At 49.8% G+C, this 17,162-nt stretch overlaps 2 protein-coding genes across 2 annotated transcripts; both read left to right on the forward strand.

The window, feature by feature from the left end:
- Nucleotides 1-12,421: 12,421 nt before the first annotated feature.
- On the forward strand, nt 12,422-13,189 carry LOC119462607 (uncharacterized). Its single transcript, XM_037723938.1, has one exon. It carries the CDS (start codon nt 12,422-12,424, stop codon nt 13,187-13,189), a length of 768 nt encoding a protein of 255 aa, XP_037579866.1.
- Nucleotides 13,190-13,209: 20 nt separating this feature from the next.
- LOC119462608 (uncharacterized) lies at nt 13,210-13,830 on the forward strand. The gene has a single exon (XM_037723939.1). The coding sequence runs from the start codon at nt 13,210-13,212 to the stop codon at nt 13,828-13,830; it is 621 nt and encodes a 206-aa protein (XP_037579867.1).
- Nucleotides 13,831-17,162: the final 3,332 nt, after the last annotated feature.

Below are 17,162 nucleotides of genomic sequence, written 5' to 3' on the forward strand. Positions count from 1 at the left end.
AAAAAGCATTGGTTACGTCTTCTCTCCCACCTTCGCACAAATTTTCACCTACGCACTTCAGATCGCCCTTTGGCAAAAAGCGTCACGTGCAATTGTCGCAGTGAAAAAAAATCAAACTTCGGTGCCATGCATGCGCTACTAAGGCAGGAGTGTTTATTCAGAATATGTCGTAGCCACAGCTTACAAACGTTCTTCTCAATTCGCAAGTTCTCTCTAATTGCGCTCGTAACAAAGGCTTCAAGCAATCTGCGCACGCCACAAATAACGATCCTAAGCGTAACTGCCTTATTTCACACAACTGCACACACGTTCATTGAATTCAGACTACGTATACCGGCGTGTGCCGACTCACTTTCTCGCGCCAAGAAACGATTTTCTCGCAAACGTGCTGCGCAGCATTCTAGATTGCGTTTTCTTACATAATGTAAGGCAATCCACGAACATCATGCGCGAAGTCAAGAACACAAAAAGCTCTCTGCGCCGAACAGCACAATGCGACAAATGTCGACTTACGGCTGAAGTGACAAATACATAGGCGATTTGCAAAGTAATGAAGGGAAAAAAGAACGTAATTAGGGCTTCTTACCGAGCAGCAGCCAAGCAGACAGACGTCTGGCAGACTAACCCAGCAAAGACCACGCAGACGTTTTCGCAAATCTTTTGTAGCGTCACCTTGCCTGATCACACCATGGCCGATATTTTGTAGCGATGCGTTATGCTTCATTCTATATACTAGTCTTATCATCCACCGCTCACGGCCGGCTGATCCCGTTGATAACGTCTATGTCTACAGCCACATAGACAAGTAGATGTATAGTGCACTATAGAAAAGTTACTACAGTAGATAGCTAGTACGCGCGTTCCCTTGGAGACAGGGAGTGTTGTATTGCCCTCTAGCGGGCGGCATGAAGCTGCGTAGCTCGGCCGCTTTTAGGCTGGAGTGGCCACTCTTGTAATCCGTATGTTACTCTATGCTCTCCCCTTCTATACTCCCGGCTCTAATACTCCCGGTTATGCGAACTTACGCAATTCAGTCCTGCCCAACGGTGGGACAGTGTTGCCAGGTTTGGCTATATATAGACAAATTGGGCTACAGAAAAACATTTTTTGGCGTCGACTTGTACGAGTTGGCTATGTGGCTATATTTGGGCTACTGAAAATCTGCAACTTGGCCTTGTTTGGGGTATAAGTGGCGCCCTAATGCACTCTCCATAGGTGGCTCTGATTGAGTAGAAAGAAATTTTGACGGCTATGTTTTAGCTGGCTGAGCCAGCAGCGCGGCTGTGCATGTGTGTATGCGCAAATTCACCGTCAGACACCCGATCCCCGGGCATCGGGATGACCATAGGAGTATAGAGGGTTTTTCACAGTACACAGTACTAACATGGCTATGCTCAGAAAGGGAGAGCAACAAAATAGGGTCGGGCAATCGTGGCGCCAACATGAAAGAAGGAAAGCACGGGTAGAAAACATGCTCCAGTGTGCTCACCTTTCTACGCGTGTCTCTCTGCTCCACGTTTCTCATTCTAAGCTTTACGGCCAGTTTCCTTTTCCTGCGAGACGAATTTTTGTTCGTGCTTACATTCAAGATTCATTTCGATAGGTTGGACTTAAGATCGGATCCTCCTCGGAGACGATAATCGAACCACGGGGAAGTGGGCCAAGTATGCGAGAAAGTATAAAAATCAATGGGAGCGAGAACCCGAGCTCAAAGGTGGGTCCAGGTACTTTTACTTATAGATGGTTTGCCCGTAACGCCACAGATGAAGGTACTCATTGTGCTAATATCTAAGCATGTTTTCCACGATGACATCAGTGCACCACGTCACGTAAACATCACCCACCGTCACGCTGCTGGCTCGAGGACGCGGGTTTGATTCCCGGCCACCGCGGCCGCATTTCGATCGAGGCGAAATGCAGGAACGCCCGTGTAAATCTAAATTTAGGTGCACGTTAAAGAACCCCAGATAGTCAAAATTAATCCGGAGTCCCCCACTGCGTCATGCCTTCTATGCAATCGTATCGTGGTTTGGGCACGGGAGTGAGTGAGAAAATATTTATTGTTCGTAAGGGGTGACACCGGAGCTCCAGTACCGCTCGTAGACATCCAGGGAGCCTGATGTCACCCCAAGGGGCAGGGGCTAGTAGACGAAGCGGCTTGCCACTTCAGCTGCCAGACGGACTATGTTGGCCTGTGCCGCCGGGTCTTCGCTATAAAGCGTGGTCTCCCATACTTCTTCGTCTGTGAATAAATTATATCCCGGGGAGTAGCTGCACTCCCACAGGATATGCCTTAAAGTTCCTATTTTATCGCAGAATCTGCAGAATTGGTCCTACAGATTTTCCGTTTGCGTGAGGTATCACCATCTGGGAGACGTGTGGTTCTTGGCTTGCAGGCAGCACCAGGTGACTGCCTCTGCGGACGTGAGGGACCTATCCGTGAGTGGATATTTCCGGTGTCCTAATCTGTAGTGCTCTGTGACCTCGTGGTAGGTCATTTCGCCATTTCGAGCGAGTTACGTTTTGGACGTGCTCATCGACAAAAACGACTGCTCGCTTCTTACACTGGTGTGCCGTTTTGCGCAGTAATAGTTTAAAGCTTCGCTTTTACCGATTCTGACAGTGAGTGTCATCTGCTGTCTGACACTTTTTTAACACACGTTCTTGGGGTGCTAGAGACCTAAGATGGCGGCCAGGTTGATGTAAATGGACACTATATACAGTGTACTACATAATCCAGTCCAAGCTAAATGACAAAGAAAGATAAACGAGAAAACATTATAGGACGATGAGGCAAATAATGCGAGATATCACCGCGCGAAAGGCTGGTTTTGGCTCATAAAAAAGCCGTGGGCGCGTCGCCGTCGTAGACCGCTGGAAAGCTGAACTGTTTCTGCGGCTTACGCCTTTATCAGTGGAGAGGTCGATGATGCTGAACATTATTTTGCGCTCACGACAGTTAACGCAGAATTCGTAGTTACTAATTACTGTAAATAACTAAAAATAATAGCTTAATAATATCTGCCATAAAATAAAAGCACCATGATTTCGCACTCTGCAGTGATTCGCTGGAACTTGGGAGCTTCCGGGGCCAACCAAAAAGTGTTCTGTATGCAAGCATGATGTCGCTGTTGAGGTCAAGGGTCGACCGCCACGGCGGCACAGACATTTTGTCCCGACGGGTTGTGCAAAAAAGGATTGCCGTAGTCGAATGTGCAAATGTGTACACCGATAAAACTGCAAATAAAAATGGCTATATTTGGCTATGAAATTTTTAGATCTTTTTTTGTGGTTGGCTACATTTGGGCTACAATTTCTCTAGCTTTGGGCTACGGCGCCTCGTCCGACCTGGCAACACTGCGGTGGGACCGGTTGCCGCGCGGCGACCGCGAGGCGAGTTTCCGGAGAATCGAGGCCCGTGGTGTGACGTCACACAGAAGCCTCGGCGAGCGCGCCAGCTGTGGCGGTTGCCAGGCAACGGCGGACGCGCGCCTGTAGGAGTAGTGGCCGCGCGGCGACCGCGACGAGCCGAGTCGCCGGAGAATCGAGGCCCGTGGTGTGACGTCACACAGAGCGCACGGCGAGCGCCCAACGGCAGGAGCGGTGGCCGTGCGGGGACCGCGACGAGTTGCTGGAGAATCGACGGCCGTGGTGTGACGTCATAGTGCGACCACAGCTCAAAGTGCGGCGACGAGGCGAAAACCTGGCGTGATGAAGCTATCGCTAGAATAAAGGTAGTGCAAGCCTACACTAAAGACTCCAGCCACGTCATGAAATAGAACAGTTTTATAAATATCTTGGAATAGCGTTAAGAAAGGTGAAAACTCAGTGTTCTTGGTATAGGTCAGGTTGGGGTAGTGCTCAATAAATACGTCCACGCCTTTTGGGTGAAACTACATGACCCAAACCAAATAAAGCCTGGACAATGGTGAGCAAAAGTTGCGTTAAGTTGTTCTAAAAGCTCGAGGTTCAGGCTGTGATTTCATGTCCGCTTCCTAAATAGTTCAAAAGTTGAAGAGTGGTACACTGATGTTTTCAAGCCCGAGTATCGAACAAATACAGTACTCAAGGAGAGCGTTCGCATAAAGGCGACGGTGAACCCCGTTTTCTGTAAGACGAGACCCGTACCAATACGTGTAGTAGTGTTATTTACCCGCTTATAGGCACAGCGCTTTACGACAGTACTAGTAAGTGTGCCAAATACGATTGCCACATAAATAATGATATGCAGCGGCTGCGATTTCACTGTTAATACGGTCATTCTGGTTCAATGTTGCGGAATTGGCGCTCCCATTCCATTCCGGGGAATTAGAACTTGCCGCAATTCCATTCCTTTCAAGTCTTCGGAATGAAAAAAAACAGGCAGTTCAATTCCATTCCTGTAATTCCTCACCGTAGGGAAGGCATCTTGATAGTTTTATCGAGTTAACGATGAACGCGCCATAAAGCTGATATCTTCATACGCGTTAAGAACTGCAAAAATACGCAAAACACGTCACCGAGGTAGAGGGAAAGTAGCTTGGTGACATATCTCGTACAGTATACAACCAATACAACGACTCTACAAATTCCCATAGGTGCAGTTCTCCAGCTACCTTTAGTATTTGCACGGTCAGCATGTTTTAACGGCTTGTGATGTTTTAATATTGCTTAAATATAAATGTGTTAATGCTAAAATGACGACGTAGTGTATTTTTATGCTGACACAAGTAGTGTTCAAGAAGACCTTATATTATATGGCGTCGTCAAGAGCAGCCTTTCAATTAACAAGGACCGAGCTGCATCTAGCGATGAAGGCCGACGTTATCTTCGACTGGCTTGCCAGCCCTTTGTCTGGTTGCGTATACTCTCGTTCGTGCTGTCTTTTCAGGTGGCGAATCAATATAGATGAAACTCCGACTACAGCATGTACAGTTTCTTAGCAAAGCTTGCAGCGTGAAGCGTGCAGCCTGTTTGTTTTCTTCACGGGTAATTAAAAAAAATATACCTTTTTCCAATGTGCCATGTTGGCGGATTTACTGCATGGGTGAGCCGCTGGGCGCAGGTGCCAGTGTGGCACTGCGTTACGGAAGCGATATTTATTTGCAATACAAGGCCGGAAAGGAGGGAGGGGGTTGTAGAACAGAAAGCCGAGGGGGATGCCTTGAAGCATTGTTTAGCATTCACAGTATGAGCGAACTGCTAAATGAACCGCTGGACTTCTCTAGCCGCCAAATAGGCGCCAGCGTGGCGGCGGCGCCACCTGGACCTCCCCCCACCCTAGAACAGAGCGAACGTAGGTTTTCTTCGGCCCAAATCGACGCATTGGGGCTCGAGGAGAAGCTGCCGTGGCCGCAGCTACTTTGGCTCTCCTTCTTCGGCTGGCTTGCCGAACTGATGCTTTCACAAGTTTATGCCTCCTCTATCCCTCTGTACGGAGCGAGAGGACGTACAGTTCATCATTTGCTACTGGGAACGCTGCAGCCGCGCGAATCTTTTTCGGCGAGTGAAAGAGGGGGCCTGGGTCTAGCACACCTATTCGTGCGGCACCTTGTAAACCGTTTTTTTTTTCTTCTTTCGTGACGTCTAAGACCCGTTCCTAAGATCGGTGTGTCAAGTGAGACTTTGTAACGCGTTACCAGAGTTTGTTATGAGCAGCGAAATTATGCCTGCTACTTTGTTTGGGTTCTCCAAGGAGATAGTAGCCAGTGTTCGTTTTTTGACTGTATGGTTCTCGATTGATTATATGTTCAGCGTGAAAAGAAAGAATGTACAGTGACCTGTGTGACGTCATTTTTCCAGTACTGAGGTACAGAGCCATATACAGTGGAGGTCAGGGAAAGGACGTTTTCAAACGAGTAAAAAGAATGCACGTGCAGCCAGGAGTGAAATCTTTCTTCTTCAAGCTTCACACTGGCACTCTGACAGTGATAACCGTTTCAGAAGAACCCGGGTTTTACATGCCGTGGGGGTCAAACTGTTTGATTTGCAAAAAGCCGGAAACAGTAGACCATGTCTTGATACATTGTTGGCAGGGGGTGTACTTTTGGGACGTTCTGCAAAGAACTATGAAGAAAAAATTGTCTTTAGATCCGCAGGGCATCAGATTTCTACCACTAGATAATGAGGACAGGGTCCCACTTGACTTCATCATGCTGACTGGCCTCTACTGTCTATGGCGATCCCGAATGCAAGGCTTCTATTGTGACCCAGAGGCGCGGCCTGCGCGCGTACATTTCCGTGAACACATGTCACGCTTTCTGGAGATGAAAAAAGCACAAGTTGATGCGCCTGAGTGGCTACCCAGGGTAGAGGCCTTCGCATCCTTGAATGAATTTTAAACGACAAAGTCAGCCAAGTCCGCTGTACAAGACTATGTGTTTAGGTATTTTTTTTTCACTTTTGGATTTTGTTGTGCTAGTGATTTATTTTAGTTGTCTTGATGACATGGTGTAGCTGAACCTGTCGTGAACTGGCAATAAAAAAAGAGCGCCGTGGCTTAGGATTCCACTTCCGGCCGCGCTAGCGAACGGACGTGTTTTTTTCATGAGCTCCGACGGAGCGGCGATAGCGGCCAAGTTCGGCCGCGGTAACAGGTCATCGGCAATGGAAAGCGAATACCAGGTTGTTCTGCCCAGTTTGCCTACAGGTCGGTTCGTTTTAAATACCGTGTTTTTGCACGCGGACGTCAAGGCTCGCCCCTACAGGGTAGAAGACTTCCGCGACGCTCTGGCTCAGTATTCGGTGCTCCCCGAGGTAGTCGCCTTGGGGGCGTAGCGTATGAGCCATGTGTGGGCGGTCACCTTCAAGGACGCTGAAGCGGTCAGGAAGTTGGTCAGCATCGGTGAACTGCAAGTTAAAAGCAAGCGCTGTATCGTCATCGACCCGGCCAACAGGGACGTCCGAATGAAAGTACACTGGTTGCTCCACAGTGTGCCTGACGAGGACGTGCGCCTTGCCTTCATGCCTTTCGGTAAAGTCGACGACATTGTCAGGGAGCGTTGGCGGGCCGAGCGTTTGACTGACAAAGGGTCTACAACGAGGCTTGTGACTCTGAAGCTGAACGCCGGAGTCAGAATTGACGACTTGCCACACCAGCTAAGTGTGTCCGGTGAGCTCGCCCTCGTCGTTGTACCGGGCAGGGCTCCGCTCTGCCTTCGCTGCCGGGGACCGGGCCATATCCGTCGCGAGTGCCGCATCCCGCGATGTGGTGTTTGTCGGCGCATCGGTCACGAAGACGGCCAGTGTGAGCGAACGTACGCCAGCGTGACGGGGCCTGGGGGCAGCGAGGACACCGCCGACCTGCTCATGGACGAGGCAGACTTGGAAGAGGCGACGCCTCAGGCAAACTCCCGTGAAGCACAGCCGTCTACACCGTCCTCTTGTCCGGAGGGCGAGCGTAACAAGCAGCAAGTCGCCGTAACTTCCAAGGACCAGCACGAGCCCGCCAAAGGTGTTGACTCGGCATCGACTGGACGGGATGCGCCACCAGATGTGCAGCCTCCGGTGAGCGTGACTGAATCCGTGGAGGAGTGCATGGATGTCTCGCGCGACGGAGCTAGCTCGATGGCCGGGAAGCGGGCGCATGAGAGGACGGTGGACAGTGAGCAACAGCGGGACGACGGTGGAGGCGGCGAGCCGCCGACAAAAACGCCAGGTGTGAGGCGCTCCCCTTTTAGACCGCGACCTAACATTCCGGGCGAACCACTGCGGGCGGTGAATCCGCCTCCGTAGATGTTCCTTATGGCGAGTAAATGGGGGGTGGGGTTGGCGTGGGTCAAAAATTGTCAAAAAGTGCAATGTGCATCACTTTACTTGCGCTGCTCTCCAGACGCGACAGCTTTACGGCCGCTGGCCGGGTTTAGTTTCGCGGTGTCATCCTGTGAGGAAAATATGGCAATAAGTTTCATCTCTGGTTTGTTCTTCGCAACGGACACCATTCGGAAGGGCAACATAATTTGCAGTCATGGCCCTGTTAACTGAAGCGACCTTGCGCGTAGCAACCCTGAATGTACGAGGGCTAAGCGCTAGAAGGCTGCAGTGCCAATTAAGCCGCTTACTGCTCGAAAACGATTTGGACTTGGTCGCAGTTCAGGAGACTAAAATAGAGAACCCGGAAGTAGCCGACCGAATGGTGTCCGTTTTTCGTCCTCATTTCAATGTACATTTTTGTCATGCTGTTGGCAGTTCTGGAGGTTGTGCCGTTTTCATACGCAACGACTTTCGTAGTTGGGTACAAACGGTTGAGTCAGGCCAATCTGGCCGCCTTTTAGTGGTGGATCTTAGTCTTTCGAGTGTGAGTTACCGCGTTGTGTGCGCTTATGCACCGAATGTTGAAAGAGATCGCACATTTTTTTAGAGGTTTCAAACGTACCTAAACTGTGATAAAGTGCTATTACTCCTAGGCGACTTCAACTGTGTTTGTGCAGCTGAAGATCGATCCAAAAAGAGCCGTATCCGTGATAAGAGCGCCTAGTTGTTATCGGAGATAGTACATGATCACGGTTTAGATGACGTGGGCAACGTTTTTTCCAGTGGTACTCGCCCGATTTATACCCACTTTCAGCGAGATAGCCATGCAAGGCTGAATAGAACCTATGTCTCAGCTGAACTAGTTGCGTTGTACACCGCGTACGATGTGAAACCGATTTCTTTTAGCGACCATTGTTTGGTTATTGCCGGGTTTGGCAGAGAGCAGGCAAAAACACGTTTAAACTTGGAACCTCTGGAAATTTAATGTGAAGCTCCTGGAGGACGAAAAGTACGTTATAGTAGTGACGGATGAACTGGACAAGCTACGCGCTGCGCCGTCAACAAATCTAGCGGCCGAATGGGAGGAATTTAAGCAAAGAGTTAAAATAGCTGCCATCGAAAGAGGTAGTGCCCTCAAGTATAAGCAGAACTAAAGTGAACGAGAGCTTCGCGAGCAGCTTGAATATTTTACTTGCATGGAAAACATCCAGCCTGGTGTTTTTAAGAAGGAAATGAGAGACGTGAAGAGCCAACTGGAGCAAATTGACGCCGAGAAGTATAAAGCCGCGATAAGACGGACAAGAGCGGAAAAATTGTGGGTAGGTGAAAGACCAACGAAGCGGGCGTTGTCTGATGAAAAGAGATATGCGTGCCAGAAAGAAATCAGTCAAATAGCTAGTGGCAACGATATGACGTCGGATCGAAAGGTGATCATGCGCGTAATAGCTGATCATTCTAGTGAGCTGCTTGGACAACAGAGGAACAGTGTGGAAGGCTTCTGGGAGAGATTTTTACTGTTTATGCCGAAGGTGGACGATGACGTTAAAGCACGTTTGGAAGAGCAGATTACTCTACAGGAAGTCGAGGATGCTATCGACGACTTGACGTTGGGCAAAGCGCCCGGGCCCGATGGCCTTGGGGCCGCCTTCTACAAAGCTTTTAAATGTAGGGTTGCTCCCTTGTTGCTTAATGTTTTCGCTGAAGCTTATGACAGCAAGCGAGTTCCGCTGTCTTTCAGAAGATCACACGTTGTTTTGATACCCAAAAGTGATGACCCGGAAAAACGTCTCTCTGTGGGTTCTTATCGTCCGATCAGCCTCACTAACGTTGACTATAAAATACTTATGAAGGTATTAGCCAAAAGACTCCAGGGGATTATTACAAAGCTGGTAGGGCCACATCAGGATCTCGAGAGATTTTTCTCTGGCGATGGACCCCTGGCAGCCTAGCCCCGGGCACCAACAGCCATATCCGTTGGACATATAAAGTTTATTCCTATCTTATCCTCCACATCAGACTTGTGGTATTTAAGGCCGCAGCATAGCGACAAACATACACATAGCCCGAAGTGTGCTTGAATGTTGTGACGTTTTAGGCGAACGTGTGGCATTGATGCAGCGCGACCTGGCAAAAGCTTTTGACCGTGTCTCGCACGAGGTTTTATTCGGCATTCTAGAACACTCAAATGTCGGCCATGTAATACTAGAAGGCGTAAGAATGGCGTACACGGACTGCACCACGCGTATTATTGTCAACGGGGACCTTACGAAGAGCGTGAATGTTCGCTCCTCAGTGAGGCAAGGATGCCCTTTGTCACCTTTGCTGTTCGCACTTTATCTCGAACCGCTCTGTTTGGCCATCGACCACAGTGAAGCTATTACGGGCTTCAGGCTGCAGACAGCCCACGTCAAGATTTTGGCTTACGCAGATGATGTTGCCGTATTCTGCTCGGACAGCGAGAGCATCAAACAAGTCACTAATATCGTTTGTGACTTTTGTGACTGCACCGGTGCCCACATAAACTGGGATAAGAGTTACGGGTTTTGGCATGGCGACTGGAATGTCACGCCAGAGCATTTCTCTCGGTTACATTGGTCGACAATTCCAACGCGTTACCTAGGCGTGCCACTTGAACCCTATCGTGAGCCCGATGCGTACTGATCTGAGCAGGCGCAATTCATGAAAGAAAAGTCTACTGCGTGGCAAGGCAGGCAATTGTCTATCTTTTCACGGGCCACTGTCCGCAACATTTTTCTAATTTCTAAAATCTGGTATGTGATGAATGTGTTATGTGCATCCTGAATTAGCATACAAAAACTTCACCGTGTTTTTGCTGTTTTTATTTGGGCGTCCACTTGGGAGCGGACTAGCCGAACGAATTTGTTTCGCCCTGTTAAGAAAGGAGGGCTTGGTCTTGTTCATTTGTTTTTGAGACAGGTTGTGTCACGATTTGTGTATTTACGGGATCAAAATCACTAGTTCCTGCACACTGTCATGCAAATGAGGCTGCGGCGACTACTCCCGGAACTAATTGTGTCGTCGCGTGAAATGATTAACGGTTCTGTAACCGGGTGCCTACGCAAGGTGGTTCTCTCGCTCAGGTTGCTGAAATGCACGTTTTTCTTTAGAGTACTTATTTAATGTTACGAAGAAAAAACTGCATAAGGACCTAGTGGAAAACATGCTCCCAGAGCCCTTGTACCGTATCCCACATCGCGGAGGCCCAGGACAGGATGTGCTCAAACGAGTAAAGAAAATGCCTATACAACCATCAGTTAAAACCTTCTTCTTTCAGTTGCACACGAACACACTCGCTGTGTAAACCTGGCTTAAAGATAAAGGCATCTTTGTACCCTGGACTACCGACTGCTCCTTGTGCAAGAAACCAGAAACGATCGAGCACGCATTCCTAGATTGTTGGGACCCAATCTTTCACTGGGATGTGCTTCAGCGCACTTTAAAGAAACAACTACCCCTTGACCCATATGGCATTCGTTTCTTGCCGGTAGACGTATCCGAGGATATTCCGTACGATTTAATCATGGTCCTAGGACTCCATGCCTTGTGCAAAACTAGAATGGAATATCGGCATGCTGATAAGAATGTATACGCTCTGTTCGCGAACATTTTATTGAAAGTGTTGTGCGTGTGCGAGATGTGTATCGCGCTCTAGCCGATCCACCAGACTAGATCTCTTTATTTGATGTGTTGGCATGCATAAAAAGATTTTAACCCCGCAGTAGCCAAAGTCTGGCTGCCACGTTTTATTCCCTGTAACGTGTTATTTCGGCAATAAAGAAAAAAAGCGCAGTGGCTTAGTTGGTTATAGCGCCTTTATAGTAAACAGGAGATCGTCAGTTATAATCTCACCAGTGCCTCACGTCATTGCTTTTGACCTTTTTATGCTTCACAGGACAATACCTGCGATTGAGGTGAATGCGCAAAAGGCGGGTATTGCACGGCGCAGTGGCTTAGTTGGTTATAGCGCCTTTCTAGTAAACAGGAGATGGTGAGTTCTAATCTCACCAGTGCCTCACGTCATTGCTTATGACCTTTTTATGCTTCACAGCACAATACCCGCGATTAAGGTGAACACTAGAGATGGGCAAAACGGCTCACTTCAGTGAGCGGCTCGGAACGGCTTCGCTCACTGAAATGAACCGGTTCATTTGAACGGCTCACCGGTTCACTTAAACGTGTAACCTGTGTTATGCATATTCTAAAGGTTTTTGTGGCTTTGAAAAACACGATATATGCATAATTTATTAACCGTGTTATTGGTATTTTCGATATGTTTAGAGAATATTTTTACGTATATTGAAAGCGTGAATTTTTAGTTGTAATGAAGGTTTCTTTTCTGATATTGGGGATAAAATGCTTATGATACTGTGACAGGCAGAATGCGAAGTACTTTTTTCAGAAAGAAAAGTATTGTGGCGGCCTCACGGTCGCACAGCAGCAGCCAGACACCCTTTCCCATCTTAGGCTCGGTGAAATCTTATCGCGTTGTGTGCGGGAAAGGAAACTGGTGCGAGGGTGCGGAACTGAGCCGTAGAGGCTGTACGATTAGGAAAAAAAAAGTTAGTTGTTGCTTGTTCTTCAGGGACGCACTACTCGCTTCTACCTGCTGATTTCCAGCCACGCTCGCGTCCCACACAACATTGGTGACCCGGACGAGCAGCTAAGGGCTATGGACACACCTCAAGGCACCGAAATTCCTACACTCTCCGGCGTCGACGTCAAATTGCCTCCGTTTTGGACTGCGGATCCTGCATTGTGGTTCATTCAGGTAGAATCACAATTCGCTGCACGGCGCATCACAGCAGATTCCACGAAATACCATTATGTGGTGAGCAGTCTGCCCCCATCAACCGCTAGCGAAGTTCGAGACCTGTTGCTTTCTCCATCAGCAGACAACGTTTACGAGGCGTTGAAGGCAACACTCATTCGCAGAATCACGCCCTCCGAAAGCCAACGGCTACAACAGCTTCTTCATGAAGCCAACCTCGGCGACAGAACGCCAAGCCAGCTGCTGCGTCACATGCAGCAATTATTGGGCAGCAAAGTGGACGGTCTTGACAGCCTGCTGCTCCGAGAAATATTTCTACAGAAAATTCCCCCGAACGTCAGAATGGTCATGACTGCCTCAAATGAGAACGATCTATCCAAACTGGCCGAGTTAGCCGACAAGCTCGTGGCGGTAGCTCCCACATCTGTCGCGGCCGTCACAAGCGATCCGTCTCCACATGAACAGCTTCAAGAGATGAAGAAAGAAATATCGCGTCTCGTGGATTCCGTGGCCGCCCTCCATACCGCGTCACGGTCAACCAGTCGGGGTGCTCCGCAATCGCCTACGAAACGCCAAAAACTATGTTGGTACCATCGCAAGTTCGGCAATGCTGCACGCAAATGCGTACCACCCTGCGAGCTCTCGGGAAACGCCCCGGGCAGGCGCTGAGGGCGACCAGCGCTTCTGCCATGCAAGAACGTCGCTCATCAGTATTTTTCCTAACCTACCGCAACAGCGGCTTCCGCTTCCTCGTCGACACAGGCGCAGAAGTGAGCGTACTCCCAGCATCGCCCGCAGACCGCAAGCGCCCGAACACATCGCCTCTGCAAGCAGTCAACAACACGGCCACCGCCACGTACGGAAACCGCTCCCTAACCGTCAGTCTGGGCCTGCAGAGAACGCTGCGATGGATCTTTATACTAGCCGACGTGAAATTCGCCATCCTCGGGGCGGATTTTCTGCGCCACTTTGGACTGTTAGTCGACGTGCGTAACCGGAGGCTACAGGACCCTGTGTCACAAAGCGATGTAAAAGGCAAGCCTTCAAGACATACGCCGCTCAGCCCTACGCTGATCAAGCCAGCAGGTCCTCTTCGCTGCACTTCCGTACTCAGCGAATTTTCTGACCTGACACACCAGCGACAAGTGGGATCCCCAGTAAAACACGACGTGTTTCACCACATCACCACAACTGGACCACCGTTTCACGCTCTACCACGTCGATTGCCGCCTGAAAAGCTGGTGGTGGCAAGACAGGAATTCGACCATATGTTGAAGTTGGGCATCATCCAACCTTCTTCCAGTCCTTGAGCCTCTCCCCTTCACATGGTTCCTAAGCGATCATCGGGTGACTGGCGTCCTTGCGGGGACTATCGAGCGCTGAACAGTGTTACAACACCCGACCGGTACCCCGTGCCACATATTCACGACATACTGGCAGGTCTGCATGGGGCCAAAATTTTTTCAAAAATTGATCTCGTGCGCGCATACCACCAGATACCTGTGTCACCGGAAGACGTCCCTAAGACTGCTATCACTACACCCTTTGGTCTATTCGAATTCCTGCGCATGCCATTCGGCCTTCGCAACGCGGGTCAAACGTTCCAAAGTTTTATCGACGGTGTTCTATGGGGCCTCAATATTTGTCACGCCTACCTGGATGACTTGCTTATCGCGAGCACCACCCCAGAAGAACATGAAGCACACCTGCGGATTGTTTTTCGGCGCCTATCTGAGCACGGCGTTATCGTCAACGCGGCCAAAAGTGAACTCGGCGTGCCTGAGTTATCATTTTTGGGCCACATCATTTCGAGCGCGGGAGTACGGCCACACCCATCTAAAGTGCAGGCCATACAAGATTTTCCACTGCCGACAACGAAGCGCCAACTACGTGAATTTCTCGGATTGCTGAACTTCTACCGCCGCTTTGTGCCCAAATGCGCACATATCATACAACCACTTCACGGACTGCTGAAGGCAACGCAAGGATCTTCGAATGACCTGCCTTGGTGCGAAGAAGCGAAAAGGGCTTTCAACCAAAGCAAGCAGGCCTTGGCAAATGCGGCTCTCCTGGCATACCCGCAGCCAGGAATTCCCCAGTGTTGAATGGTCGATGCCTCAGACATAGCCATCGGCGCCGTGTTGCAACAGCTGAACGACGGCACATGGCACCCAACTGCATTCTTCTCGAGGAAGCTGACGCCTACTGAGCGCCGCTACAGCACCTTCGGGCGCGAACTGCTAGCCGTCTACTCAAGTATACGCAACTTCCGGCATTTCTTGGAAGGCGTGGAGTTCTTCATTTTAACTGACCATAAACCGCTGACCTATGCTCTCCGCTCTATGCGTTCGGACGGTGGCACGCACACGGCCCGTGAACTTCGGAAACTGGCATACATCACCGAGTTCACGACATACATCCGCCACGTAAAAGGGAGCGACAACGTCGTTGCCGACGCCCTGTCACGGAGCGCTATAAACTTCGTCAACGATCCAGAAGGAGTTAACTTCGACGCGCTGGCGGCAGCCCAAAGAGAAGACGAAGAGCTAAAAAGCCTCCTAACAACAAAAACGGCCCTCAAACTACAGTGGATGCAGATTCCGGGATCAGGCGACCAGATTTGCTGTGACACCTCCACGGGCAACCCACGCCCCTTCGTGCCTGCCAATCTACGTCGCCGCATTTTTCTTTCTGTTCACAAGCTATCGCATCCTTGAATCAAAGCTACGCAAAAGTTGCTCACAGCAAGGTTCATCTGGCCAGGTATCAACCGAGACGTGCGTTGCTGGGCAAGGGAATGCATACCATGTCAGCGTGCCAAAATTCGTCGACATACTGTGACCCCGTTGGCAAAGTTCGCGCCTCCAGACGCGCGTTTCGACCACGTCCACCTCGACATTGTCGGACCTCTGCCACCTTGCCAAGATCATGCCTATTTACTGACGTGCATTGATAGATTCACGCGCTGGGCGGAGGCCATACCTATAATGGATATCACTGCTGACACGGTTGCCCGCGCCTTTTTGCACCACTGGGTTGCTCGTTTCGGTGCACCATCCATAATAACAACCGACGGTGGAAGGCAGTTCGAATCATCACTTTTCGCCAGTATTACACGTTTCATTGGTGCTTCTCGCATCAGAACAACTGCCTACCACCCGATTAGCAATGGCATGGTGGAGCGTTTCCACCACCAGCTCAAGTCGGCGCTCGCCGCAACAGAAGAGCGCAACTGGATGGAGGCACTACCACTCATTCTCTTGGGAATCAGGACGGCTGTCAAGACAGACATCGGCTGCAGCGCGGCCGAACTGGTCTACGGAACGACACTGCGCCTTCCAGGAGAATTCTTCACGGGCAGTCCGCAAGACGGCTGTACAGCTACCGCAGCCTACGCACTTAGGCTACGAGACATAATGGAAAACCTTCGCGCTACGCCACCGCGACGGGCAGCGCCACGCGCGGTGTACGTACCATCAGAACTCGGTTCGTGCACACACGTGTTTGTGCGCCATGACACAGTTCATCGGCCACTCCAACCACCGTATAACGGGCCATTCCGAGTGCTACGTCGAGGTAACAAGCAGTTCACTATCGACGTGCGCGGTCGTCACGAAGTGGTATCACTCGATCGGCTGAAGCCAGCGCACATTGAAGATGCAGACACCGTTTCACATGCAACGCCACCTGTGACACCACCCTCCAAGGCTCTACTCGTTCAAACACGCCAAGTCACAAGGACACGCAGTGGACGAGCCTCCAGGGCGCCCCGTCGCATGGACTTGTGAACAAATTAAATCGTCCTGTGAACGTTCGTTAACTCACTAGGAGGGGAAGTGATGTGGCGGCCTCACGGTCGCACAGCAGCAGCCAGACACCCTTTCCCATTTTTGGCTCGGTGAAATCTTACCGCGTTGTGTGCGGGAAAGGGAAGTGGTGCGAGGGTGCGCAACCGAGCCGTAGAGGCTGTACGATTAGGAAAAAAAAGTTAGTTGTTGCTTGTTCTTCAGGGACGCACTACTCGCTTCGGTCTGCTGATTTCCAGCCACGCTCGCGTCCCACACAACAGTATGTAACTTCATCGTCATTAGAGAAGCTTGTCCGTTTGTGTGGTACTTTAAAATCAACTTTTGTCAAACAAAGAACACAAAATTATCGTACATTATATTTCTACTTTATTCATTTATTCACATACGCACGTTCACTATAATATGAGTAAGCTGTAACGCCATGCAAAATGAATGTAGAAATCATTTCTTGAAGTACAATACAAAAATCATGCGAAAGATCCCCAAAACTGCCGCACGTACCTTTCGTTTTTTTCCCTCTTGAGTGCACGCGCGATACTGGCGATCATGCCATCATACACCGGGACAAAAAAAGAAAAAAAAAAAGAAAGGAACTTCTGTTACAACACATCAGATATTTGGCCTCGTTTTATTGACGTGCTAATGATACACGCTCAGAAAAGGCACTGAAGTGGATGTCATGGGCGACATTTTCATGACTACACTAATTAGCACAAATGAAGACTAGGACGTAAACTGTACGTTCACCTCTTGTCGTTAAAGGGCCCCTAAACCACCCAGAGGTTGAAATTTAGTTGTGGTGTTGCAGTTGTGCACGAGTCTACAACGAACGC

The sequence above is a fragment of the Dermacentor silvarum genome, chromosome 8, assembly GCF_013339745.2.
Source record: "Dermacentor silvarum isolate Dsil-2018 chromosome 8, BIME_Dsil_1.4, whole genome shotgun sequence".
Classification (NCBI taxonomy): Eukaryota; Metazoa; Arthropoda; class Arachnida; order Ixodida; family Ixodidae; genus Dermacentor; species Dermacentor silvarum.